Below are 26,574 nucleotides of genomic sequence, written 5' to 3' on the forward strand. Positions count from 1 at the left end.
TTTTAAAGCACCACACACAAGCAATATCATGTGTCTATTGGATGATTTGACTAATATGTGGTATGTGCAATCGAGATGAATCGTGTTTTAGGATTTCACAATTTTTCGATGACGTTTTTTTTTATAAAACTTTTGACGTTTAACGTGTCATATATCGTTTACAAACAATGTAGGGAATATACAAATTCTTCTTATAAACTTTAAATGGTCTATTCAATAGGCATCATCCATGAATTACGTAACGCTGATACGTAAACGTTACGAACGTTATGTCGTCAAACGTTCCGATATGTCACATGGGGGAGAGTTGATTTTTGTTATCCAGGAGTAACGGTCCAAAAAGGCCGTATTGCTTAAAGTTGAACTTTTGTTATGGAATACAAAATAAAATGTTTGAATGTTTTTTTTTTTTTTTTTTGAATAACAAATGAGTACAAAACGATGATTCTTCTTCTTGAATTTATAACCTTCACGATTATGACGGTCTGAAAATGATTTCGCTACTTTTTATGTACGACGCTGCCAAAGAGTCCATCATTGCTAAGGGGGAAGGATTTATACGAGAATTGAACCCACGACGGAATTTGGATTTTACCACGGACGAACGGACAGAAAAACTTACCAAAGGAGAGTCTCAATAAAGAGCTTTCAGTTACTGCGGCGACCGAGGAGTACGCATTTAACTGTAATTTGATAATAGTGGCACGCATTTGATAATAGTGGCACGCGATTCGAAGCAATCGACGCCATATACGCGCCGGCTTCTACAAGGTTCGATAACGAATTCGATTCCTATCCGGACCGTGCTCTAACAGCAAGCTTTGACTAGCCAGTTGCGAAGTATTTATAACGGCCGGAAAAATGGTCCGCTTGATAATGTAGGTCGTTTCGCGAAAGCAGAAAAAGATACGAATGTGCTTGGCTTTACATAGGAATCAGTACAATACATATCGATGTAATAATAATAATTACCTGGTGAATTATCTATACCAAGAATTATAAGTACCAAGTATACCAATTATTGATAATGCGTTTATGAGCTTAACTCATTTCAAAATGCTTTGTCAAGCATATATAAAAAAAAAACAAACAAAAATCGTATCTGTATAAGCCACAACACAACGATGGTTGGCAATTAATTATAATATCAGCTCCCGAAACATAAACACTACACATATCGCAATAGACAGCGTCAATATAGATGCGCATTGCACAGCACAAATGATGAAGCCGAGCTAGTACCCAGCATCCGATTAGACTCATTAAAACCCCGTAACAGTGCGCCCACATCTTCAAGAAGCCCGCCGCATTTGCCAACTCGGAGCACTAAGCCCTTCCATCAGGCACCGGGCAGAGAAACAACAATTAAAGCCTACACACTTGTGCACTTGGAGGAAGGTTGGTAAAACGCGAAACACAAACAAAGCATCCGGAAACAAGTATTTATGTACAATTTACTGGAGAGGATGTGCTCTCTCGCGTGCTGGCAGACTTACGGCTGCACTTTACAGCATTTTTACCGGTTTTGCTCGGGCAGCACCAACGTACACTCGTCACACGGTCGTTCTGCCTCGGTATCGCCGGCTCTGGTTGTTGCCTTCAGTCCATTATGTGTACCATTTTGTTTAGCCTTTGTTTCGTCCTTTCGTCCGTTCGCGTAGTACTGCTGTTCGCACTGCTGTTGCTATTGCCTCAAAACAAACCCCATTTCGTCAACATTCTTTCCTTTTTCTTTGCGGTGCACTCTTGGTGCTCACCCGGGACAAATCCATTTAAGGCATTCTTTATGTTTCTTGTTTGTGTATCCTCTTGTTTGGTTATTAATTTTGCTAATTTAATAATACTTTCCGCTAGCTTTGAATTTTCACAATGAAATCATCCGTAACAAATGGAAAAGTGGTGAAGGAGTATAATCCATTCATTCATTTAAATTTCATTCTAGTATTTCCACTGTACAGTTTCTGACGGCATTTTGCTTTGAAAAAAATTGCAAAAAAGGACAACATTTTGCCATGTGAGATAATAAAAGATACTGAATGCATGTACGTAATCCAGCTTTTATTATTTCTAACTTTTAAAAGCTTTTCACATCATTCAAAGGATTAGCTGCCCAATTTGAAAGTTCATCATACGACAGACAATCGCTAGTGTTTGTTTTTTAAGTTGAAGCATGCGGTTCGCTGGACTACTTGCACACGAAAGTGAAGCAAAAACTTTAGCCAAAGGCAAAAGAGCATTCCCATGATTTCCAATTTAACTGCACGAATGCGAACCAGCAATCGGTTTGCTTGTGTGAAGCATTATGCATGAACCACAATAAAACTCAGCTGCTAGAATATGCAGTTTTCAGTTTTGGAATATTTTCAACACGTTAATTATGCATGTTTGCATGGATGGACTGATGCTATTGCGCTAGTTTGTAACAAAGTAGATCGACGAACGGTTAAAAAGACAGAATCAAAAACAGTTTGTGTTTTGCATTGTTTTATGAATCATCTTAAAGTTGATAGCTGTGTGTAACGGAATATCACATTTATCATTACTAGGTTACTGTAAGTTGTTCATTGCGATTTTTTGTTTGCCAATGTTTAATATCAAAGTAAAAATTCGCGGTTTGTATTTATAAGGACCCATCCATGTGCATGTTTTATGTCTAATAATTGTTGGAGCAACTTAATTTAATTTGGTTCTATTTTGTATTCATATATATTTGTTCTTTGTATTATGTATGTGAACAATTTGCTTTTTTCTATAATGTTAAATGCATATATCTGAACCACTTAACTACGACGTATCGATTAACGTCTTCAAAAAGCAGCCCTGTTATTGAGTCGAAGGAAGCAACACCCACTGTCGTTCCCGGTAGCGCACTCAAATCAATCACTGTGTCCACCGAAAACATTGTCCACTAGCCATCTTCTTGCCATCTGTAAAAAAAACAATCGATTGGTTGTTTTTTCCAACATGTTTCAACACGTCAACCATGCCCTCCCAAACACTCTTAGGTTTCCAAGACCCCATAAGGGGTTGATTGATTGTTCCGTGGTAGGCCCTAAACACGGTGAACCATAAAGCTTGTCTTTTTCCACCCGTCTGAAGTTGTTCCCTTCCTAGCACGAGACAAAGGAAGACGCCATGAATAAGCGAGACGCCGACCAAAAGCGTCCGACGGAAATCAAGCGTCAACAGCCTTACTTACCCCTTCATCGTGAAATGCAACTCACCGCGGGGGTCAGTTGACATTGTTCCGGTTCTTTTAAAATTTACATAAGAATGACATCGGATCGACACTTCCGGGTCGTTGAACTCCCATTAGTGCCATTTCTAGAAGCATCCGACAATGTTACATGTGTAACGGCCTAACTTAAACAAGCAATGGTGTGTATGCAGTGTGTTGAACACAGCGTGGAAGCTTGTGAAAAATACACAGCTTAAAATAGCATAACCAGGACACAGACGCTACTACAGCACGCTAATATGCTTTCAGTAAAAGAATATACACATTTATTCGATGCCCATTTTCCTGCTCAACCGGTCAGCAGGCACTTGTTGTGTTGTGTTGGGGTCTTTTTGATCAACCTCGGCCTGTTAGTTGTGTCGAAAGGATTTACAGCCAGTACACTTCGGGTTTCTGCATCCGGTCACCGTTGACGGGGCTTGCTGTTGTTGTACGACCGGCATCGTGCAGTTCGCATCTTTGGTAATAAAATTACCCGTCCAGCGCAATGGGCAGTTGGATTCCGGCGTTCAAGAAACAACCGTATGTGGTAGAGTGTGGGAAGAAATGGAAACGAATAAATCACGGTCAGTAACGTGATTGGCGCGTGGGTCGGTGAGTGGTTGGTGAAACCAGTGGACAATGTTTAATTTCGCTTACCGAAGAAATAATGAGCTTCCGTCGTTGAGCCTTCCGGATGATGGGCCGACGGCATATGGATCGGGTACGAGGAAGTTGGAGCTTCTTGAAAGGATGGCATTGACTGCGACTGCTGATGTTGCTGTTTGTACGGTTGATGTGTACCAGAGTAGCCGGCAGCGACAGCATTACCTGCCACAAAGTCTGCCACGGTTGGCTGATAGTTAGGTCGTTGCTGTACCTGCTGTGCTGCCATCGATGGCTGGTGCTGGGTGGTTTGCAGATATCCTACCGGTGGTTGGGCCGATGTCGAAAAGCCGGCCGGTCCGGCTTGGGGAGATGTTTGCTGGACCATAGCCGAACCGACATACATGGGACCGGCGGAATTACCCGCGTTTGGCTGCAGCCCAGACTGTTGAGCCATGTACGTGGTGTGCTGCGGTTGTTGGTGCATCGTGCCTGACGGCAACACTATGCACCCCATCGGCTGTTGCTGCATATGGGGAAGGTGATGGTGTTGTGGTGCCTGCTGATACGAGGCTTGCTGCTGGAACGTTACTGCAGCCGGTTGCATCTGCTGCTGGTGAAAAGCCATCTGCTGCTGCTGCTGCTGCTGCTGCTGCCCCTGCTGATTATGGTGTCCACGTTGCATCGAAGCACGGCTTCCCGCTAAGAACATAAAGATCAGATATCAACGTACACACTAGCCCCAGTCATGTTTCTTTTTGGAGGGGACGCCCGAAATCACATCGCAGTTGGTTTGCACCATCGCAAAGTATTCGAAGAACATGCCTACGGGTTCAAATTAATTAACTCATCGGTTTACTTACCCTTCGATGGCGGAACTGTCGTCGTGGGCTTAGAGGAATTTTGTTTCATGTTTCACGTAAAAAATTTGACAAAAAGATGTGTGTGTGTGTGTGTGTGCTTTGTGGACCAAAAAAAGAAGGCAAAAACGCTAATGGACCGACGGTGTTCTGGATTTGAAAAGGTTTCGCGAATGCTGGACCGAACGGTTCGAACTTTGAAATGGAAATGTTCCCAGCCAGTCGACACTAAGCCTACTATGAATTGATTTCAGCTGTGTCGTAGTACGTTGTTGAGCGGATCTACAGTGCACTGTGTGAAAATGGTTTGCAATGCATGTAGCGAAATAGTTTTTCTTAATGGAAAACAATGGTTTACATTCAGTAGAAGTCATGTACGACCCGTTTTATCTGAAAAATAAAGCTAAAAGTTACATTACACGAAACTAATGGAAGTGGTGGAAAGATTATTAAATAGCATAGAATTGAAATCAATGGTTTTTGAGCAAGATCAGATCAGATTTTCAATCACTTCAGCAGATCACTCGGTACATGGCTGGCAGATAAGACATCCAAATCGCATTTCCGGATTCTGTAAGTGTTGTAACCAGTCAATGGCATTTTTCTAACTCCCACTAAATACGTTAGCATCGTACACAACGGTCCACTTATTCAAGATATGGCCCAATACATGCTCTGGTGATTATGGGTGCCTCCTCCTGGGCGTCTGTCCATTCCACTGGATTGTTGCGTTGTCCTGTCATTCCGATCGGGTCAAGAAATAGTGGATTAGTACTGTTGGTGTACTATAATAAGAAAAAAATAATTTTACAGGTCCTCAGGACCTCATGATACTCAAATTAGTTCAGTATTATGAAGTCAAATGGCAACGGGGGGTCAAATATTTTAACGCTTTTGAATAGTTTAATAAAAATTCCTTCAACACCTACAGTAATAATCAGTTGAACTGGTCAAGCCAATTGTCCCAAGAAACTTATCCTATACCGAACGTTGATAGTCTTTTTTGTCTGAAGTCTGAAGTTGGCAGATAAGACATTTCATACGACATAACAAATCACTAGAAGCATAACTACTTTTCTCCTCCTTTCTGCACAATGGAACAGTTTATTCAACCAACATACTAAAATTCGGTTCCAAGCACACATCATATTCATCTTGTTCCGTTTCTCTCGTGCCAGATACGGCCGCAATCCATGACAGAGTTGTAATTATTAAGACATTTATTTATACGATTTATTTCCGTGACCTAGAGATACAACACAACACACACACAGCGCTGCATTACTGCTGGCTCGGTTTTCTTCCTTCATACTCTATTCAGCTTGTGTCTTCTGTGTGCTTAACATGCACCACTCATGTGCAGCAGTATCGCTCGGACGGGTCGTAGTGTCCCTCCAGCAACGGAAATGATACAACCATTCCCATTGTTTCGTTCGTCAAAACGCTGTATACCAACGCTTGCTTTTCCTATCATTCCAGCTCGATGGGGCCACGTACCATGCCAAGCAGGACACATCGGCGGGAGGAGTGGCCCGGAACATCGCCGAAGGGATTTACAAAATTTATGGTAACGTTAATCTGATTTCGGCGGTTGGCAACGATCAAGTGAGTAGTGTGAGCGGAGGCAACCACTGGCTAAGCGACGCATCCTTTCACACATCCGGCAACAGCGTGTCATCCAAAGACATCATGCTAAAATAATAAAACTAATTGCTCCTGCCACCCGGGCTGTGCTGAAATGGCGTCGCAAGGGGTCACGGGTTTTGTTTTCCCCACTTTCCTTCGACTGTCGTCTTGAAATCGTTGCTTTTCCAACTTCACAGAATGGGACCTACATTCGTAAGCTGCTGCCAGAACATTGCGCATCATCGATTATCACGCTTGGCAACTGCCCAACGGCCAGCTTTTCGGTGCTGCTCGATCGGAAGGGAGACTGTCGACTAGTGGTGGGCGATATGGAGGCACACCAAGCGATTACAACGGACTGGGTAAGTACTTTTCAGGGTCACCCAGTCAGTCAAAACAACAATTTCAACAAATGCACTTCATTCCGACTGGAAATCACTGTTTGCAGAAAAATGCATAATTTTGCATTCATCATCATCTTAGGTCAATTAATCTATGCAGAATGTTGACCTATATTGCAAAACATCATTAATCAATCAACCTCGATTGCTTCCTCTTCAGTTTAATGCATACTTCCAGCGAATCTATTTCGTAAATCAATCAAATTGATTTACACATAACTGCATAGCAGTGAGAGATACAACGAAAGAAACAATAATATAGAAAAAAAATCCATCAAATTTGTGTGCAGGCCAGATTCGTGCATCAAACCCCAAACGCCTGATGACCCTGAACTGTAACTCCCTCAGACGAATGCATAAAATATGTAGGTTATGTAGGAATTAATACCTCGTTTCAATATTTACTGGATTTTTTTCGCGTTTTTTAGCAGCATGCTAAAGCTTTAGCTTATGTTTAAGACGAGGAGAAAAAATAATCTGACGTAGATTAATTCTACTGTATTTTTCAATGGTAGTTAGAATTTAGATTATTATATAGAATCTTCTTCTTCTTCTTTGGCTCAACAACCGATGTCGGTCAAGGCCTGCCTGTACCCACTTGTGGGCTTGGCTTTCAGTGACTAATTGATCCCCCCCCCCCCCCCCCCCCATAGCAGGATAGTCAGTCCTACGTATGGCGGCGCGGTCTATTTGGGGATTGAACCCATGACGGGCATGTTGTTAAGTCGTATGAGTTGACGAATTATATAGAATATCCGGACCTAATTCTACTAAAAATTAGAATAATACATTATTATATACTAGAGTACAACACATCTAACTTCTAGCTCCTCTCATTTGGCTATTCTTTTCCTTTTTATACTTATTGGATTGGGCAAATCAAGATCAAATCACACAGCCAATTGATCCAACAGTCACCAATGACTGTCATCGATGCTAATGTTAGCGAATCTGCAATGGAAACCATCTTCGAAGAATGTCTACAATTCAACAAACCTGGTGAGTATCATTGTTCTACCTGTATAAATCATTTGAAAAAGATAGAAACAATACATTTGAATATATTTCATGTTGCACAAAGCAATTACAATAGAATCCTTAAAGCAAGCCCTCCTCTAAAAACCATTAGTGAAATACATTTCATGAGCAATCTTGTACTACTTATAAATCGAATGCGTGATGGGTAGTAAAGGTAGAAATGTGTGATAATGCTTCATTTTTTCTCATATCTTCACCGCAAAACAAGCAAAACCACCAACTGGTTTACATTTATTTATCAAAGTTTTATTTCGATTACAACAATCACTACTACCCTGCTCTACCGGTCCGGTCCTTTGATATGCTGTTTAGTTTTACACCGAGCATTTAGTGCACTCTACGTGCGAACAAAAATCTCAAACTAAACATCACGTGGCAGAAATGTTCATACGCTGCCAACTGAGGATGGAATGTGGGCGAATTGTTTTTGTCTTGCTAATCTTAAAGAATTACAGAATTATACAATTAAATATGGACGTCAAAAAGTATGTATACTTGAGAATGTTTGCTTTCGATGGACCAAAGATGTGTTTGTTAAAATATAACAAATACAAGGGCATATTCGCTTAGAGTTGTGCCCATCTCGTGTGATAAACACATCTTACTTACGAGTCTTTATGATTTGGGACGGAAAATGTTAATAAACGAGTTAAGAGTAATTCAAAATTCCTAAACGCTACGTACAGATAGATCTGCGGACGGACGGATGTACCGAATAGCTACGCATAAAAGCATACAAATAGTTACGATTACAGCTATAAGAGGGTGCGCATTTTTTGCTTCCGCGTTGCATTGCTCCAGGCACTTGTTCAATGGCAGTGCCTTTCAGTTATGCTACGAAAAAAGACAATTATTTTAAGGCCACGCGTGTTCGATGATGCTTTGAAGTTTTCCAATTATTCGGGCACTTGTTAAGGAAGGTGAGATTACTACGTTGAATACGATTGGTAAAATACATGTGTGCATACGGAAGTGTCACGTTCTGCTTTGCGTACGCTTCCACATTTAAAGACATACACTGTACGAACGTTGATATGACGGTGAAGGGTATAGTCCCTTTTGCTGTGCGGTTACCAGAGAGGTAGCATACATATTGGATATGAATGGGATGGGTAGCGTTCGAGCTGCAGGAACCTCAGCCCATTTAGATATAGCCACCACTGTGCAGACTTCGGCTAGTGTGGTGCGATGGATGGTATCCCGGTTCGTGCATCTGCATCTGCATGACCAAATTCTTCGCCTCGCGTCGCATTTCGTATGACTTGCGTGATTCCTTGTACAGTAGCAGTGCAGCGAGCCCGAGAATCATAAACGATACTACGGCCAGTTCGTACGACCACGACAGGACATTAAACTTGGGGTACATCAACCAATCGCGCCGGTAAGCGTTTCCACCGAAAATGGCCACGGCTAAGAACATAAAGAATGCTACAAATGGGAAAAAGAATGTGCTGATTACATCGAACCTTTGTCGCACGGAATGCATAGCCAGGTAGAAGCTCACTTACAGGAAGATGCTATTCCGGCAAATGAAATGCTGCTTAGCAACCATTCGTAGCGCAGTACAAACTTAAGCGGCCACCTGACAATCTCGCAGGCCATAATGATGAGCGAACCGAACGTAAACAGAAAGGAAATCGTTACGAATCCCTGCACCACCATCAACCATCCCGGCAGCAGGTATTCCCTGATGACGTAGTACTCCTAGACGAAAGTCGAACCGACAAGAACATAAGCAAAATGTTAATTAACAGCGCGAGACGAGACACGCGTCATTAGCCTGCTGCTGGATCGCATGTATCGTTCTCATTAGACGTACCTCGCTGAAGATATGATGGCACCCGTTGAACTGTTTAGGAAACTGGTAGTACGGATAGGTGAAATCACGGAAACAGTACTCCCATAGTCCCATATTTTTGAAGCTGCTGAAAGATTCCGGATACGACACGATCCAGTACGGGGAGCAAAAGCTCATCAAAAGAAATACGGCCGCGACGTATGACAACACCGCACCAATCACCAAAGCATCTGTAGGGGAGCAGAGAACATTGCTCAATATTAGGCGCTGTCCAATAATTCATTAACAACATGTTTTGAAAATGTTTGGTAACGTTTTATCAGGTGCACTTCATTTGTTTACACTAGCATCGGGGGCTGTGCACGGATGCAATAAGGGCGAGCCCCGGAGGCCCCCTTAGAATTCCTTTGCATAGGAAATGCCAATCAAATTAGCAAACTTACTAGATGCTTTCGGGTATTCATTCTTTTCCACCGTCGACGACATCGCAGCAGAAGGCACTAGGATGATAGTGAAACGAAATTTGATGCAAAAAAGGTGACAAAATTAACTATAATAAAGACTGCACAACAAAACACCATGCAAACACCACGGAACCGCGACCAAGCAGTGTACAGCAGTCAACAGTGAGCAGCTCCTCCCTTTTTGCGTGAGAAGATTTGCTCACTATCGATCTGACAACTGTCAGGGGATGAAATGTCACAACAGTAATTGCCATGGCTGCCAACTTGACGGCTGATGGGGGTGGTAAATTCAAATGCAACGTTGTTAAACAGGCGTGGTCCTCTAGAGCAGTGCTCTCCGACCTTTTTAGGATGGCGGACCACTTGGCTTTGAAAATACATTTGCCGCGGCCCACATCTATTGAGGGCAATCATTTTGTAGGCTTAGTTCAGTTAAGTTTTTCTTTAATGAAAATTATGTTTATGTTCAAAATTATGTTCAGTTATGATATTGCCTGTTGAAAATTTAATATTGATTGTGGAAAAACAAATGCACGATATGTATCGTAATAAGCTTTTCTTTTTGCAAAATCTTTTTTTTTCGCGGACCACTTCTGTTAACGTCACGAACCACAGGTTGGAGACCACCACTAAAGAGGTATCTTTTGCAAACACGTGCTTCTAGTTTGTGCATTTTAAATTGCATAAAACTCCCGGGATAGTTTCATGAAACTCCGGCTCAGCATAATAACATTTTAGTTAAATAATTTTATGTATTTTGCTGTATTTTTCAATGTTCTTTCAATTCACAGAAAAGAACTGCATTTGGTATTTCTTATAAATTTTATTATTCCGTCTTGAATTATTTTATTCGCAGTAAATTTGATTGTTACTTAAAAACCTTTCTCTCTACCTTGAACACATTACATTTTTTGCTACTTTTTCCCACGCTACCGATCATATTTGATTGTAAAAACAATTACCAAGCTTTATATATTGCTCATTCTTCTCATCGTACCCAATATTCTCGTCGTTTTGGAGTGATTCGTTGTTATTCTACAAAATTTGTATTCGTTTATCGAGATTCCAAAGTTTCGCAATGGAATGTTAGGATCAGTGTTAAGCTCTTGAATTTCTTTTCCTGTACGTGTGAACGTAGGAATGTGGTGTGTTTGCTTTCAATCAAAATATTTGCTTGTTTATCTTATTTAAGGCAACTTTTACAAGCAACTTCTGCTGCTGCATTGCTTATGGTGATGCGGTTCTTTTTTATCTACGAATATGGGGTACAGTAAAATCTTTCAAATGCAATTCCGCTACAAACCTAAAGGCAATTAAAGCACACGCCTTTCGGTTGTAGATTAGTACGTTTATACATTACATAATCATATTCTGTTTCGTATTGGCAACAACTTTCGAGCATGGAAATAGTCGAACCGCTAAAACGGAAGTGCAAGTAATACTAAAAATGGACGGATGCTGTTCCGTGGAAACGTAAAATTAAGACATACACTACAAAAATATAGCTTTTTAAAAACAGTAGAAGACACTTGAATAGCTTCAGCTTGGACGGTACGCTGATTGAGATTGCCTTGCACAACAGACTAATCTTTCCTATATACTAGGTACGCCGCTTTTCCCTATAGCTGCTCCTTTTCGCTCACTGCGGATCTGCTGAAACGCCATTCGCCCCTTCGTCACGACTCTGGCCGCAGTTCGGCACGATTCAGAGCTTCCCCGTTGTTAACTGTTGTACTTTGCGATGATGAAGTCGAACTCGATCGATGGGATTATGGGATTATGATTGGTACGCATAGTTTGTGCGTCATACAATGTGTTGTGCGCTGGTCGAACGTTTTGCTGCGGTCGTAGCGAGATGGGGACACGCGGTTATTGCGTGCTTGCATGTGTGTGCGTGTGTGTGGTGTAAGGCGACTTATGCTTTCGATTCACTGTCCATCTGGAACTGGGTCTGTGATTCCTTCAGCTGTCGCCGCTTGCGTGCCTGCACGTGTGCCTCGGTGAAGAACAGGGAGGATGCGACGGCACACGCCACCACACCGATGCACGCCAGGATGAATGACCAGCCGAACCAATTGTTCGCATGTTCCGGCATCCACTTGTCCTTGTTGCCGAAGCAGGCGAACACGATCACCCCGATGCTGCCGCAGATCGATGCCGCCAGTGTAATGAAGCTGATTGCCTGGTTAAGTAAAGGAAAGTCGAACAATAGATTAGCATGGGAAGTAATCACTCAAGTCGTAATCATTTCTGTACCTTGATAAGCTTGACAAAGAACTTTTGGTCCGGTCCGGCACACAGGAAGTACAGGAGCACCAAAACCATCGCCAATATTACACCGATGGCACAGAGCGTGTAGAAGAATTGGGTGGCCACCATGAACGCTGAAATAGAGTAAATCATACACCATTACTTTTGAGATTTTGTGTGTTTTTCGTGTTAGCATGAATTGGACAAGTAAATCTTTTGCTGTAAATCAAGGATGAAAAAACTTGTTTTAGCTGAAAATTTATTGACGAGAAACATGCACAGTGAATCACTGAAGAAAACGCAATAAATCAATTGAAAAAAAAATAGATTTTTTCTAGTAATACAAGCAATTATTAATTCATTGTTTGTAAAAATAATTGAAATATGAAACAAACAAAAAACACCATTTATCAATGTGAATTGAATTATTAAACGTAGGACATCGCGTGTTTCATATGAAAACCTAATGGTTGCATGCAGTTACCACCAAACTCCTTCTCACAAAAGGCAACCAACCAAAAAAAATCATAACAGAACAATTTTTCTGTGGTTAACCATTTTCAGCTGAATTTCCTCCAATTCATAACACGCGCGCATTAGTTTCGTGACCGGAGTTGTTCAATTTTACGTTCTAACACCCTCGCCACATAGAAGAATAGATGCTCGGCTCGGTGGGTCCATAGCACGTGATTACCCCTCCTCCTCGCTGCAATGCGAATTGTTAAATCGCTCCAACATGACTCACTGGATGCACGGTTCTGCCGAGCATCGGCTGCCCGCCAATGTCAACAATTGATCGGTCTATCCACGCGGAACCGCTACTATTAATTAGTTCAATTAAAGCATCTCCGCTTTCCGCAAACGTCTATCGGGCCGGGGTGTTCCTTGTCCTGTTCGTGGTTAAATGGTGACCTTACTTGCCGTCAGTACACAACTATACTTACGTGGAATAAGAAAGCCGCGTATCTCGTCGTATCCGGTCGTGAACGGATCGTACACCCAACGGCAGCCGACGAAAAAGCGACGCTGGTAGTCATCGTTCACGTCTGGCAGCGACCGGAAGCAGTGCGTCCACAGGCCCAACCGGTCCAGCTTGGCGCCGGTAATGCGATAGTCGCTTACCAGCCAGCTCGGCGTGGCAAACGCAACCAGCACCGTCACCAGCGCGATCACGAACACGCCAACGCCACAGTTGCCCGACAGCGAGCGACGCTTCATCGTAGCTAAATCACTGAATTGTCACGATTAAGAAGAGCAAAAAAACGACGATTAATTTTTCGTTCGTAGATAAATCGTACAAGGAAAAAATGGAGCAAATAAAAATGAATGAAAATCAGAGTTTTAGGCGACGGATGGGTTTTGCAGAAGCGAAGCGAGAAATATTTTTAAATTTTTGACCTCTGTAAGGTGCACAGGTGTAGTTGCCGCACCCTTGCGCTTTTCTCAGTCAACTGTGTCGGCAAAAACAAGTACATAACGCAGAAGAGGAAGTGCATTCTTAATCAAGCCCCCGCTATAAGACGCCCCTCTTTCTATTAGCATGCATTCAAAGTGCTTCAGACATGAGTTCTTTCTCTTTGCTTTGCCAACCGAGTGTTCCGTGCAAAAATGTTATCCTTCTGTCATTGTTGGGAACGGTCGTACCCCTAACTTAAACGAAACTACCCGACCATTACCGTACAGCAGCAGCAGCAGCAATCCAACCTGTTGCCCTGCCGATCGACGACACGCTAAAGAACTTCTTGCTGTGCCCCTGAGTTCTCACGAACGTTCCGCTAGCAATGGACGGAGGGTTGAGCCATTAGGTGAAAGTTTTGCAATAATTGCATTACACTAGGGTGAAGGTAAAGGGTTGATAAGAGAGCAGTGCCAAGCAGTACTAACAAATGGTATGCAGTTTAATGGTAATCATACGAATCCATCTGGAAGACGAAACCGATGTGCGGACAGGGTGGTAGAACAGTAGTGTCAGATCGCTACAACATTACAGGTTGTTTCATGATTGGTATGTGAAACATTAAAACTATTTGCATTTATAAGTATATGCATTTTAAGGTCGGTAAAGTTGTTTGATTGACAATGTGACACACACATGGTGGTGCAGGAGGTAAAAAGATTCACTTTACTATCGATAGCCGTTACGATTATATTGGCTGCTAGTTAACTAGTTGATCATAGTGTCGGTATGTGAATGATTTGCTTTGCGCTTTGTTTCAAATGAACAAACAACTTCGGTTTCCTCTCCAAAGACAAGTGCTGAAAATTTCACCTTCGAGAAAAACGTCCCTTTCCTCCACTACCTCAACGCGTATTATGATTATTAGCAGTAAAAAAATGATCGTTCGTCACGAACATCGATGCGGTGTTGTAACGTAACTTCCGCTCCTTTTGAGTTAGAACGTTGTGGCAAAAGCAACCCGCAAGGGAAACGCAAAACGAACCCTACACTGGTCGCTAAGCACTGTTTCGCCACTGTTTGTCGCACGATAAATAAGCACAATTATCTACCCAGGGTAATACCTTTGGAAAGGGAAATTAGCTTCATAACAGGCGTCATTACGCTGTGGCATTATTTTGAAGTGGCGCAAATCGTAGATGAAAGCTTTAGGTGCAAACATGCGCAGGGAAGCTAAGAAAGGGGGAAGCTAAGGTTTATAAAAGCAAGGCGGGAAGCATACTACGGGCGGGAGAGGATGAAAAGCTTTTGTATGAGGGGCATGCATTTTGACTTCTGCTACTGTTTGTAGAAATGTAAAGAAATGCAACAGGGAAATGCACAATTGTCTTTGCCAGGGTGGCACCTGACGCTACTCACAGCTGGCGGGTTTGAGACGGCAAATAGTGGTCCGTTTGTCTATAGGTCTTTTTACACCTTCACCGGGTATTCCGATTCGGGCGAGCGCACACACTATTAGTTAGCGCTCCGCTGGCAACTACTACCGCTATCCTTGGGACGACTGAATGCGTTTCTTTGGTGAAACAGTCAATCAAGCTCAGCCCCTTACTTGCTTACATGCGGGCGGCACCTGGTGTGGACGAGAAGAGGAAGTTGGAGTAATGCACCGGGGGATACACACGCGGAGACATCGGAGGAGATCAAACGTATGGATAAGCCAAGGATGTCCTTGTGAGCAAACGGCAAAACGAAGAAAACGGCAAAACCCAAAAAAAAAAAAACTTCCCCATTGTCTTCTAATCACACCTGGCAATTAGCGTGACAATAGAACACACAGACACAAATACGCTGTTTAACGGTCGGTGCATATCGGTGCGCGAACGTGTGACCCACTCCGAGGGCCGAGGAGCCAAATTGTCCCGCGGCTTATGACAACGATAGCATTGTTTCTCCCCAGTCTCTGTTTGGCTGCGCAAGCAACGGTGCTGACGGTGTGACAAAAGATTGTACCGCACATACCCAACCACAAATTGTTGACCGCCTGCGCTCCCGGGTCGGCTCGCGTCGCAGCACCATTGTTCCTCGGGCTCACTGCAACCGTCCGTGACACGGGCGAAAACCGCATGAGTCAAGCACGCAAAGCTCTTTCCCGAATGTATTATGTTGAGTGTGATCGAAAACACCTTTTTAAAGCGTAAAATAATACACCTTACTAACCGTGCTTTCCCCTTCTCCGTTTCCTCTACATTGCAGTGTTCTTCGAACCCACGGACATGCGGATTGCGGCAAGACCATTCGCCGCCCGGAATGCCAAACTGGCGGGCCTCGCCAAACGTGCCGTCAAGTTCATCTCGCCCAACATTCACGAGCTGGCCGAAATTGCGCAGGCCCTACACTATGCCGGTCCAGTTCCGCACAAGCTAATGGACGAGTACGCGACGCTCGACGAGCTGCTGGCAGACGTTAAACCGCTCGGCCAGTTTGTGAATGAAACTATCGATCACGTGCTGGTAACACTGGGCCATCATGGTGTTGCCGTGTTTCGTCGCACCGCGGCCACGGTGCCCTTTTTCAACCCGTTCCACCAATACGCCCCAGTGCCGGAAGGTGGTGGCGGTTCCGGGCGTTTCTATCCCGCTCCGAAGCTAGCCCGCATCGTGAACGTTTCCGGTGCGGGCGATAGCTTCACGAGCGGATTCATTGTGGCCGCCCTCGCCGGTCGCACGGAGCCGGTGTGCGTGAATGTGGCCCTGGAGGCGGCCGGCTGCGCTTTGCAGGCGCGCAGTGCCGTCGCGGACCAATACTTTGACCGCACGCATCCTTGCTGGGCAAATGAGGCGGGCGCTCCATATCGTTCGCTTGACTAATACTTTGGTGGGTGGGAGATGTGGCTTGACTTTTTTTTTGTGCCGTGCGTTACGAGCCATGCCGACAAAAGTAGGTTAACATTTTAACGACATGAAAACGACCACCAGTAAGAGAGTGGGATAGTATGAAGACTAAGGACATATTACACTAAAGGTAGGTGTAGGAAATTACCACATGGTAGCGACTGTATTTTTCGGCCGCTGTGAGCTACGGCAAGGCCAAATACAGTACTGAGCCAATCTGGAACCCTCTACAAGCTTTCAAGATTCCGATCATAGGACGAGATTTATATTAAGTTCTATCGTTTCTAGCAATGTGGTTGTGCAATTTAGATGGAGAGAAAAAACGCGTACAAAGCATTTTAAAATCACAAAGCAAGTGGCATTTTCACACGTCGTTGCATTCTTATGCGCTGGGAACTGATCGCGAGAATGATCAACTGATCATTGGCGGAATGAAAATGCACACCACTGCCGCCCCTATGGCGATAAAAAAAAATCGTGTAACACACACTACCTTCCCGCGACATTCAGACAATGTTTATCTTAAAATGTTAGATTTTAAATAGCAAGTGGGTAAGGAAAGCGTTTAACAATTCCTGTCGTATGCATTGCACCGCCGCATTCAACCTGTTCAGCAAACAGTAACAACCCTTCGCTGTCTACCTGCGATTGCCGGACGGGCGCGTATTTTATAAGTAGATTCAAAAGGAAGTATGCTAATTTACTCTTAAATAAAATGCTTGCTAAATGCTTTCGAGCTGCAACTGTTCGAGTAAAGTGCTAACAAACGGCACAGAATGTTGCACCCAATTAGCTTAGCAGCGGGCTTAAGCGCTCTTTACAACGATTGTGTTGTACTTTTAACAACGAAACATCTTTCTCGTGGCCAAACACATACACATACAAACACATAGGTGGGCATACTGTGGTCCCGCAATTGGGGAGGCAAAACAAAAAAGCTTTCATATTAAACATCATGGGAAGCGGTGGTCCACAGTAGTGATGGGGAAAGTTGGCGACTCCGATGCGACTCCAATCATTTCGGAATCGACTCCGGAAGGTAGGTCCGTCTAGCATTATCCGGAGTCGTTCGGAATCGTCCGGAGTCGTCCAGAGTCGCCCGGAGCCGGCCGGGGTCATAGAGAGCCGGAGTCCTCTGAAATCAGTTGGAGTCGAATTCGTCCGGAAACAACCAGAGTCGGCTGGAGTTCGAAACAAAGGCATTTTACGAAGTGCACGCACAAAGTAAAACAAAAAAACAACGAAATGAAATGCCTGATCACAAGCACATTGCATCGGACAGCTTCTGTTGACTCCAGTCCACTCCGGACGACTCCGAATGACACCGACTACGGTCGACTCCGGTCGACTCCAGCGGACTCCGGACGACTCCGACTCCGAGCAGAACTAGTAGTTCGGCTTTTGCCGGAGTCGCATACGGACTAACAATTGCCCGTGTCGGATCGGAGTCGTGAGTGCGCTCCACAGAACACATCACCAGTCCACAGCTTAACCACCGGAAGCAACTGTTTGCTGTGGCGCTCTCGGTGAGCTGTGTGGCACACTTGTAGACTGTGTGACGGCTTAACAATGTTTCGTTCCGCGTGCTGCAGATCGAATTTGGCATATTAGTCACTCACAAACACTGAAGTAAGATGTAATGTCCCACTTTTTTCCGTTATCCCCTGGAAGCGTTGGTGCCCCGGCATCCTGAGGAGTGGTGCTGTATTTGCATGCCACCGGGATGGGAATGGCCAAACAACAACTTCTGTTTTTCCGCTACACCACCATTCCTGGAGTGTGCAAACAACGCGGTTCGAGCGGGCGAGCCTCCATCGCAGTTTTGGGCCGTGGGGTTTTTCCCACTTTAAAAACCTGCCTGTGTGCCGATCAGCGTTTATTGTTGTTGAACGGTTTCGGCTCGTTTCGAGGATCATCGCTCGAACGACCCAAGTATTTGCTTGTGGCAAATATAAACCGCCCCATTTAGGTTGGCGCACGGGGCTCGGGAAAGCATGCTTGCAGGTGGCAATCGCACAGCACTTCAGCATGCTCATCATCATCAACGGACGGCCAACCACCGAACGCGGTTGTGTTGTTGTTTGCTGCGATTGCCAACTGTTGCGCTTCGGGCAGGACCAAGGGGCTCGCTGGTGGCGCTTCGCCCTAATGACGATTGGGCCAATAATTTTTCACACACCGATCAATCGAAGCAACCGCGTATTAAAAGTACATTTGAAAGGTAATCCCGCCAGTAGCGGCGCGATTGGATTTGTCCGTACGTGGAAGGGTGTTATGAGGTACCGGCATTCTCAAAGTGTTTTATCTTCTTCACCCCGTCTTTGCTGTCTTCGTCGGTACGGTTGAGAACGGAACTTTTTTTAAATAGCGCGAGCCCCTCCCTAGACGGCGATGGTGATGATCACATTACGCGATGGTGTTTGGCGTTTGTCTCTGTTAAATGCCACCGTCGACCATTGCCTTGAATGGACGTAGTGTTTGATATCGTAAAACTGTTTGTTCATCACGATCGTTGTTATTCACGGAGCAGAGACAATTTGTGATCGCACTCTCGATGACACAGAACGGGGTAGAGTTCTTCCTAATTAACTCGCAATGAGTCACACACGGGCGACGGAGGAAGCCAACTAAAAGGCACTTTGGCATGTATAAGCACACAAACACACGCACACAAACTGCTCTGGGTAGGCAAATTCCTTGAGAAATGTTCTGGTTTTAGCACGCACGATAAATCTCCGCCCAAGGGACAAGAGGCGTCGTAACACAACCCACTGCTACTACAGTAGATCCCAACCAAACTCACACAACCCACAGCGCACTAACGCCGATGATGTAGCCCGATGCACCGCGGACCGCGAAAGCACTCTTCGACGGGACAGCGCCTACTCTTCGTCGTCACCTAGCCACACACAGAGCAACGCCGTTCGATTGTGATTTCCACTGCACCAATATCGTGTCACCGTCACCGTGCACCGTACACTGTCGTTGGGGTGTTGGTTACGAGCGACGGCAGCATCTAATGGCACCGATGGTTGGAGGCACCGAGGAACAATCGGAAACACGCACGACGCTGGGCACCACACACGGGCACCACACCTAGGAACAGCACCAAACTCTCCCACACACACACACACCCCACCCCACCCAAACCGAGGATCCGGAACACAGAGGCTCGCAATGTACGTTTCTTATCAAACACCTTTCGGAACACTTACACTGTTGTTGTGGTGGTCTTGGCACGCCCAGATAGAAGCTCCGAATTTTGTTGCATTACTTCGCCACACTGCGCGTGAGAATGAGAAGAAGTTGCCGTCTTGGCCGTCGTCGTCGTCGACGTCGTCGTCGTTGTCCAAAACGTGAGACGAATACGCGCGTCGTTGTGAGATGAAACTGGCTGGCTGGCTGGCTGACTGTTTGGCGAGTAAAACCTGTCCGCGCCCGTACCCCGCACGTAATGACCGTACGTGTGTGCGTGCGTCTGTAAAGCGAACAGTGTGAAGGGGGTTGAAAAGCGGCCAACAGAAACACCCGAACGCGCCCTGTCGGACCAGTGAGGGTGGGAAGGCAAGGGATGAGGGTTGTTAAGTTATGTTGCAACGTTGCCACACACAACCATGGCCGTTCGCTTTGTTCCACCTTCTTCGTGGTGAATTTAGTCGCAACGAAGTGGTGGTGGTGCTACACGGCTTGACAAGTGGGAAAGAAAACACACTACCACTACCACCGCAGGTTCTGTTTTGAATCAACATTCGTTATGAGGCTACACGGAGGGAAAGGAATACGGAAGATTTTTCTTCCAACTTCACTCAAACACAGACAATTTCATCTCTAGAACGCTAAATTCAGATTTTATTACAATTAGGAATATAAACTTTAATCGTTCATAAGCTAATCCATGGCTTTGTAAAGCTACGGATTAACTAATGGTTGAGAAACGCTGTCATTGCCAGGGAAATACACCACGCCACGTTAGGCAGTGGTCTATGTGGTTCATATGACTCAGTGTTGACGGAAAATCATAAAAAAGGAAGTTGTACAGCTTAACAAGTTTATTATTATACATTTTTTTTATTAAAACGTTGCATGGTTACAATTTAAAAGAAGCTTCTATTTATAATGTTAGCCTTTGAGCGGCGAAAAAATTGACCAGACGTCAATTACCAAACGTTTTCCACTCTAGCGCGACACACTAATGAACATTTAATGAGCCAAGCACGATTTGGGCTGCAAACGTGTATTGCATTTTATTCCTACTGTTGGACGGATTCTTTTTCTTCACGAGATTACTGATCTAACCTACAATTCAGCACGATTTACGCGCACTTCCATATGCTATTAAAACGGTTCGTTTTCCTCCAGAATGGCGAAAAAAAACGGCTGTCAATTGTTGTGGGTGTAAAAAAACGTTCTTAAATCTACTCTAGCAAGGCATTGTTATACGTTCACGGGGGGGAAAGAGCATCTTCTTGAACAGAGGACTCTCTCCGACCGTCCGTGGAACGTGGAATGTTTGGCCTGGTTGCGAACGCCCTAAATATCGGTATGTCCACCGCGATACTTCCGCTCGTCCATCGTGTACGCAGCGGCCATCTCCGTGTTGGCAATGCTGTTCAGCCTCCGGTACGTGGCCCGGCGCGCTTCAACGATGAACAGGACGCCTGCCGGGAACAGGGCGAACGTGCCGACGACGCCCAGCGCGAACGACCAGCCCATATCGTTGTGCTCCCAGTTCGGCATCCAGTCGCGGCTATCGCCGTAGCAGCCGAACGTGGCCACCGCTATCAGCCCGCACAGGGCAGCGAGCAGCAGCACCGTCCCGTTCGTCAGCAGCAGCATAATGTAGCGATCGTTGTCCCGGGAGCAGCTCAAAAACATCAGCGTCATGATCACGCCCATCAGTAGCAGCGTGAAGCAGAGCGTGAAAAAGAACTGCACGGCGATGAAGAACCCGGGCAGTATGTAGTCGTGGATGATGTAGTACTCCTCCTCGAATATCCACATGCAGCCATTGAACGGATAGTCGTACCATCGGTGAATGTCCTGGAAGTTGCGCAAGCACAGCTCCCAAAGTCCTGCAAAATGGGGCAAAAGGGGAGAAAGAAGGAAACACTTACTCATTTTGTTCGTTCGCATCACAACTGCCTTTCCCAAACAACACCACGACAGCTGCTGTGCCAATGTTTGTTTACACAGTCCCCCATTTGGCTTTGGCACTAAACCACGTTCCTCGCTCCGCGCCCCCACACACCCAGCAGCGTCCTTCGAACTCAATCATCAATGAACAAGCGTTGCGATTGATGACACACCCCAACTGCACGTCTTGGGTTGCGTTCCGGTCACGGACGCACGGCGCACAGCTCCCGTACGTACCTAAATTGGTAAACTTTGGATGCTCCAGTTCGCCATCGGTTTGTAGCCAGTAGGGAGAGCAGAAAGCGATCAAAATAAACAAAAAGGCGAACGCCGTAAATCCGACCGCAAACTTTCCCGTTCTTGTGCTTGCGCCCATTTTGACGTTTGTATGAAGACTGAATCAAGCTGCAGGAATGAAAGTGATGGAATGCAGCGGCGTACTCGAACGACCACTCGATGACCGATGTACGGTAGGTTCAAAATGTGTCTTACAATCAATCACGAAAAGTGTGATGTTTTTGAAACAACTTAATAACTTTTTCAATCGATCTGCCGTACAGGGGTTTAATTTTGGTTCGTTTCATTTTAATTCGTTTCTCATTTCTCTGCTCGAATTGTCCACACCACTTCTATGTACACCTTGGACGATAACTGCTCGAACAAATAGCAACCAAGAACAACATGCAAAATAACCAACAACAACACAACGACGACGACGACGGCCAATAATTGACGCGCCTTTCATGTAAACAAACGGAGAGGCTCGACGCTGCACATTCAAAAATTCACAGAAATCTACTATGTGACAGAAACCAAAATAACAACACCAGAAACAACAACAACAAGCACAAAACATATTACGAAAAATTGTATGAAGAAAACAAAAATATCATAAACAAAATGGATAATATAGTAATAAATGATAACACTAAAAGAGTATCGATAATATCCAATGCCCCGGATAATATAACGAAAAATCAACATACAAACAAACAAATCCTCAAAAGACATTACCAACAAGAAATAGAGTTTTTTAGAAAAACAAACACAATTATTTACACGGATGGAAGCAGAACAGATGACGGTTGTGGTATAGGTATATACATCAAGCCACACAACAAAAATATGTACTGGAGTCACAAATATAAATTAAAAAACAACACACCCATTACCTCAGTAGAACTGACTGCAATAGATAAGGCACTACAAATAGCAGTTGAAAACAACATAATAAATCCTATACTATATACGGACAGTAAAGCGGCTTGCAGCATCATCAAAAGGGAACAATATAACAACAATATAGAGGAAAGTACATACAATATTATTAAAAACAGTTTAAAAATAAATGCACAAATCAGATGGTTACCGGGACATATCGATATCGAAGGTAATGAAAAGGCGGATGCCTTAGCAAAAAAAGGAGTGACGGCAGACAACATTATGGAAAACAAATTAAGAAAAAGTGACATCAAACTTATGTTTCAACAAAGAATGATTTTTGAAACGCAGGAATGGTACACAACGGAAATACAACATAAAGGGAAAAAATTCGCAGAATACCAGAAAGAATTCAAAAGAGATAACTGGCATAAAACGATAAATATCAATGCAAATGAAATAAAGACTATGAATCGGATACTAACAGGACATGACTTCTCCAAATACTGGCTAAAAATACTTAAAATAGAAGAAAATGATATATGCGATGTTTGCCAAGTACAGGAAACGGGCAAACACCAAATATTTCACTGTACAAAATACAACAATGAAAGACAGAAATATCCCAACATCCAAGAAGACATATTTCGCAAACACTGGAAAAATAATGACGGAAAAATAATAAAGGAAATAATTAGATTCATACAAGACACAAAAATCTCCCTATAATGGAAAAAAACCGCAAGTTTGAACAGCACACAAAAACATAGACAACATGATCATATGAACTTTGAAAGACAAATCATAAACACAACATAGAAATGTCAAAACCATCATCAAGTAAACAACACAAATACAACGGTACCAACATTGGAGAGGTATATGACTCAGGCAGTCGAAAACCTAAGAGCGGTACGTCTTTGAATGTGGCTTTATTAAGCATAGGCTTTATAAAACATAGAAGACTACATCCTGCTCCACAAAAGAAGAAGAAGAAGAAGAGGCTCGACGCGTAGCGCTTGTTTTGGTGCATTTTTTGTTCAGACCCGCTTGAAATGGCCCGCCGGAATGTGTGGACGCCGGAGGAAACCCGGGAACTGCTGACGATCATCAAGGAGCTGGATTTGATGAAGCTGTTCGGCGAGGAGCGCAACACCAAGCTGTACCAAATCACGGAGAACGAGATGAAACAGCGCGGGTACTTCGACAAGGACGCTTTTCAGATCGAACACAAGTGGAAAAATCTAAAGCGTTCGTACTACAAAACAAAGCGCGAAAACTACCTGGCAGAGTCGTGCGAATATTTCGAGGAACTGGACGAGCTGATGGCCATGAAGCCACCGGCACCGTCGAGCTCCAAAGGCAAAGGTATGATGATATTGTTCAGCAAGAAGGATACTGTGCCTGTAGTCCTAACGAGATCTCCTCTACCTCCCTTTTCCGCTTCCAGAATCGGCCAGCCAACCGAAGCGACCGAGAGCGGTGCTGGAAAACTTTGACGTGCTGCTAACCAAGCTGGCCAAGGTGGATCGGGAAAATAACGAAGAGTTTTTCAAAAAACAGAAAGACCTAGTAGACTACGAGTTTGACCTGTTCACGCATGACGAGCGCCAGTACACGACGAAGGTGTCGCAGATGCTGAACCGCAACATGAACGATTTCTGCGTGAAAGCGCAGCAGATTTTGTTGCAGGAAGGGGTGGTGATACGGATCATCGATGAAACGCCCACCATGGAAGATAGTACGGAGGAGCTCGAGCTGCAATGCAGCGACCAGCTGGCGCACCCGGTTGTGAAGAAGGAAATTGTGAAGGAGTTTTACCAAACGTGGCGAGAGGAGGAACCATTCTAAAGTGGGGGGGTGGTGCTGACGTCCACCGTTTCCCCGGCACACACATGCTGATTGATAAATATTGAAAACGAAAATTCAATTATGCTAAGTAAATTGTAATCATATTTAGTTTATTCGTCTCAATAATCATAGCCTAACAAATTGCATAATATGTTTTTGGATTGTTCCTTTAGTTTCATTCAGTTATTTCCCTCGCCGATAAAATACACCTGGTTGTATTCGATCGTCCGGAACAGCACATACTTCGAGTGTAGATGCTCCTTGAGTACGTCCCGAATGGATTCGCCTTCGACCGTGGTCGTGTAGTTCAAACTGGCCGATCCGTCCGGCTGCGGATACTTTTGGTTCGATTCTTGCAGCGCCTCCGACCACGTCTCCAGGAACGGGGTCTTGTTCTTCTCGAGAAAATTGTGCAGAATGCAGCACGTCAGCAGGATCTGCGGCACGAAGTTAATGTCTATATCGATCTTCCGCTGCAGTATTCGGAATCGCGCGCGCAACCGATCAAACGCTTCGTCAACGGCGACGCGTGCCTTGTTCAGATGCTCGTTAAAGGTTTCCTCCTCCGTCGTCGTCGGGGTCATGTAGCCGTGCTGTAGCCAGGGCAGCAGCGGGTAAACTGTATCCGACACGATAAAGGATTTCACCGTGTTTCCGTTGATGTTCTGGGAAGGCTGTTGGGAGAAGAGACACGAGCCACGTTAGTATGATGGAAGGTGCATTCGGAGCGCTCTCGAGCAGCTCTTACCAAGTCTGCGCCGTCGAAATGTTGGTACAATCCAGAATCACCCAGCACCACACTGTCCTCGGTTGCACCGACGTGTCCGCACGTGATGTGTCTGAAACTAGCGATAGGGGAAGAGCAAACCAATGGCATATTCAGTTTGTACATCACACCGTTCCGCACAATACTTACCAATGATTGTTGTCGACCACAGCCTGCAGGATCAACGAGGGCCATTTTCTCCCGTTGATGTAATTTTTCGAATCAGCCAACGACGGTGTGATAGGAACGTGCAAACGACCCATCGCCCCAATCACCAGCGGAATGTCGCTCTTGTCCTCGAAGCTCTTGCTTATCTCCGCCATTTCCTCCTGGTCAGGCAGATAGATCTCCGAATCCATGTAGTTTTTCACCAACGATTTGCAAAACTGATGCACACAGTTCTTGACCGTCGCCTTGTGCACGCCAAACATATTGCCGATCGTGGTGTAGTCGGCCCCGGTGGTTAGCTTGTACAGCCCGATGCCGACCTTCTTCTCCGCGCTGCAGGACTGGGCCGCCAGCAGCGGATGAGGGGCGAGATCCTGCCGCAGCATCGCCACCAGCGTGTCGTACATGGCCCGACCCATCCGGAAGTAGCGCAGCAGATCATCCTCGTTGTCCTCCTGCTCGAACAGCTCCCGGAACCACTTGTCGTTGCGGCTCAGCTTCCATATCTTGCGCGTCGGAATGCTTTCCAGCAGCTCGGCCTCCAGTTTGGAGCTCCATTCCTTGCGATGGTTTTCCCCGTTTCGTTTCAGCTGGTAGCGCAGTCGCTGGAGGAAAATTTTCGACCGTTTTTTCCGGTTCGCATCGTACTGCTTGAACAGTTCCGCCTGCTTGGTCGCGAACGTTAGGAAGAGGTTCTCCACCACTTGGCGTTTATGAGCATTGTCCATAGTTTTCCAAGCCAAAATTACCGCGTATAAACGAGAGCCAATTTTGCTTCGCGCTGTTCCGCGAAAGGGACGCGCACTTCAAGCAGGGTTCTTAACTTCTGGCGAAGCGGCCCGTACAACATGGTGCGGGTTTTTGACGTTCAAAAATCGCTGCATCTCGCTCATTCTCTCTAGGGTAACTGTACCCGGTTTTGGCAGTGTACCTATTTTCGGCAGTGTA

General features: G+C 44.9%; 7 protein-coding genes across 11 annotated transcripts in view; 2 read left to right on the plus strand and 5 right to left on the minus strand.

The window, feature by feature from the left end:
• The window catches only part of LOC120948809 (uncharacterized), a 192,603-nt gene extending 175,232 nt beyond the window's left edge, over window positions 1-17,371 (plus strand). Inside the window, exons 8-11 of the mRNA XM_040365536.2 lie at window positions 6,163-6,288; window positions 6,507-6,671; window positions 7,595-7,709; window positions 15,910-17,371. Of these exons, the coding sequence (XP_040221470.2) occupies window positions 6,163-6,288; window positions 6,507-6,671; window positions 7,595-7,709; window positions 15,910-16,523 (1,020 nt within the window). The 3' untranslated portion in view covers window positions 16,524-17,371. The remainder of the gene's footprint in view (window positions 1-6,162; window positions 6,289-6,506; window positions 6,672-7,594; window positions 7,710-15,909) is intronic.
• LOC120948814 (putative mediator of RNA polymerase II transcription subunit 12) lies at window positions 3,482-4,916 on the minus strand. The gene is made up of 3 exons (XM_040365540.2): window positions 4,687-4,916; window positions 3,878-4,525; window positions 3,482-3,695 (listed from the first exon to the last, which is right to left on the minus strand). The coding sequence occupies exons 1-3, from the start codon at window positions 4,733-4,735 to the stop codon at window positions 3,589-3,591; spliced, it is 804 nt and encodes a 267-aa protein (XP_040221474.2). The 5' UTR covers window positions 4,736-4,916; the 3' UTR covers window positions 3,482-3,588.
• LOC120948817 (uncharacterized) lies at window positions 7,973-10,184 on the minus strand. The gene is made up of 4 exons (XM_040365548.2): window positions 9,990-10,184; window positions 9,568-9,776; window positions 9,257-9,452; window positions 7,973-9,176 (listed from the first exon to the last, which is right to left on the minus strand). Exons 1-4 carry the CDS (start codon window positions 10,030-10,032, stop codon window positions 8,893-8,895), a joined length of 732 nt encoding a protein of 243 aa, XP_040221482.1. The 5' UTR covers window positions 10,033-10,184; the 3' UTR covers window positions 7,973-8,892.
• On the minus strand, window positions 10,814-20,506 carry LOC120948816 (uncharacterized). 5 transcript variants are annotated; one of them, XM_040365544.2, is made up of 5 exons: window positions 19,763-20,506; window positions 15,076-15,286; window positions 13,205-13,491; window positions 12,267-12,394; window positions 10,814-12,192 (listed from the first exon to the last, which is right to left on the minus strand). In XM_040365544.2, exons 3-5 carry the CDS (start codon window positions 13,476-13,478, stop codon window positions 11,926-11,928), a joined length of 669 nt encoding a protein of 222 aa, XP_040221478.1. In that variant the 5' UTR covers window positions 13,479-13,491; window positions 15,076-15,286; window positions 19,763-20,506; the 3' UTR covers window positions 10,814-11,925. The 5 variants fall into 5 exon arrangements, with proteins under 5 accessions (XP_040221478.1, XP_040221479.1, XP_040221480.1 ...); XM_040365545.2 differs by having other exon boundaries at window positions 15,072-15,286; XM_040365546.2 differs by lacking the exon at window positions 19,763-20,506 and adding an exon at window positions 19,351-19,740.
• A 234-nt stretch (window positions 20,507-20,740) lies between these two features.
• LOC120948819 (uncharacterized) lies at window positions 20,741-22,059 on the minus strand. The gene is made up of 2 exons (XM_040365551.2): window positions 21,918-22,059; window positions 20,741-21,619 (listed from the first exon to the last, which is right to left on the minus strand). Exons 1-2 carry the CDS (start codon window positions 22,054-22,056, stop codon window positions 21,078-21,080), a joined length of 681 nt encoding a protein of 226 aa, XP_040221485.2. The 5' UTR covers window positions 22,057-22,059; the 3' UTR covers window positions 20,741-21,077.
• On the plus strand, window positions 22,056-24,843 carry LOC120948818 (zinc finger protein with KRAB and SCAN domains 2). The gene is made up of 4 exons (XM_049607154.1): window positions 22,056-22,150; window positions 22,348-22,441; window positions 23,845-24,209; window positions 24,292-24,843. The coding sequence occupies exons 3-4, from the start codon at window positions 23,897-23,899 to the stop codon at window positions 24,690-24,692; spliced, it is 714 nt and encodes a 237-aa protein (XP_049463111.1). The 5' UTR covers window positions 22,056-22,150; window positions 22,348-22,441; window positions 23,845-23,896; the 3' UTR covers window positions 24,693-24,843.
• Window positions 24,782-26,455, minus strand: LOC120948813 (uncharacterized). Its single transcript, XM_040365539.2, has 3 exons — window positions 25,609-26,455; window positions 25,441-25,537; window positions 24,782-25,366 (listed from the first exon to the last, which is right to left on the minus strand). Exons 1-3 carry the CDS (start codon window positions 26,352-26,354, stop codon window positions 24,872-24,874), a joined length of 1,338 nt encoding a protein of 445 aa, XP_040221473.1. The 5' UTR covers window positions 26,355-26,455; the 3' UTR covers window positions 24,782-24,871.
• Between the last annotated feature and the right edge of the window lie 119 nt (window positions 26,456-26,574).

The sequence above is a fragment of the Anopheles coluzzii genome, chromosome 2, assembly GCF_943734685.1.
Source record: "Anopheles coluzzii chromosome 2, AcolN3, whole genome shotgun sequence".
Classification (NCBI taxonomy): domain Eukaryota; kingdom Metazoa; phylum Arthropoda; class Insecta; order Diptera; family Culicidae; genus Anopheles; species Anopheles coluzzii.

Excerpts from the sequence above, each read along its gene's own strand:
- LOC120948816 (XM_040365543.2), bottom strand. The coding sequence starts at position 19,818 with ATGCAACAAAATTCGGAGCTTCTATCTGGGCGTGCCAAGACCACCACA. Across the intron at positions 13,492-19,762 it reads AAGACCACCACAACAACAGT|TGATTTAGCTACGATGAAGC; the intron begins GTAAGTGTTCCG and ends GTGACAATTCAG. Across the intron at positions 12,193-12,266 it reads TCTTTGTCAAGCTTATCAAG|GCAATCAGCTTCATTACACT; the intron begins GTACAGAAATGA and ends TTACTTAACCAG.
- LOC120948813 (XM_040365539.2), bottom strand. The coding sequence starts at position 26,354 with ATGGACAATGCTCATAAACGCCAAGTGGTGGAGAACCTCTTCCTAACG. Across the intron at positions 25,538-25,608 it reads GTGGTCGACAACAATCATTG|TTTCAGACACATCACGTGCG; the intron begins GTAAGTATTGTG and ends CCCTATCGCTAG. Across the intron at positions 25,367-25,440 it reads ATTTCGACGGCGCAGACTTG|CCTTCCCAGAACATCAACGG; the intron begins GTAAGAGCTGCT and ends TTCTCCCAACAG.
- LOC120948817 (XM_040365548.2), bottom strand. The coding sequence starts at position 10,032 with ATGTCGTCGACGGTGGAAAAGAATGAATACCCGAAAGCATCTA. Across the intron at positions 9,777-9,989 it reads TGAATACCCGAAAGCATCTA|ATGCTTTGGTGATTGGTGCG; the intron begins GTAAGTTTGCTA and ends GCTCCCCTACAG. Across the intron at positions 9,453-9,567 it reads GCCATCATATCTTCAGCGAG|GAGTACTACGTCATCAGGGA; the intron begins GTACGTCTAATG and ends ACTTTCGTCTAG.
- LOC120948819 (XM_040365551.2), bottom strand. The coding sequence starts at position 22,056 with ATGGGCGCAAGCACAAGAACGGGAAAGTTTGCGGTCGGATTTACGGCG. Across the intron at positions 21,620-21,917 it reads TCCAAAGTTTACCAATTTAG|GACTTTGGGAGCTGTGCTTG; the intron begins GTACGTACGGGA and ends CCCATTTTGCAG.
- LOC120948814 (XM_040365540.2), bottom strand. The coding sequence starts at position 4,735 with ATGAAACAAAATTCCTCTAAGCCCACGACGACAGTTCCGCCATCGAAG. Across the intron at positions 4,526-4,686 it reads GACAGTTCCGCCATCGAAGG|CGGGAAGCCGTGCTTCGATG; the intron begins GTAAGTAAACCG and ends TTATGTTCTTAG. Across the intron at positions 3,696-3,877 it reads GGAAGCTCATTATTTCTTCG|ATGCGAACTGCACGATGCCG; the intron begins GTAAGCGAAATT and ends TTATTACCAAAG.
- LOC120948818 (XM_049607154.1), top strand. The coding sequence starts at position 23,897 with ATGGCCCGCCGGAATGTGTGGACGCCGGAGGAAACCCGGGAACTGCTG. Across the intron at positions 24,210-24,291 it reads GTCGAGCTCCAAAGGCAAAG|AATCGGCCAGCCAACCGAAG; the intron begins GTATGATGATAT and ends TTCCGCTTCCAG.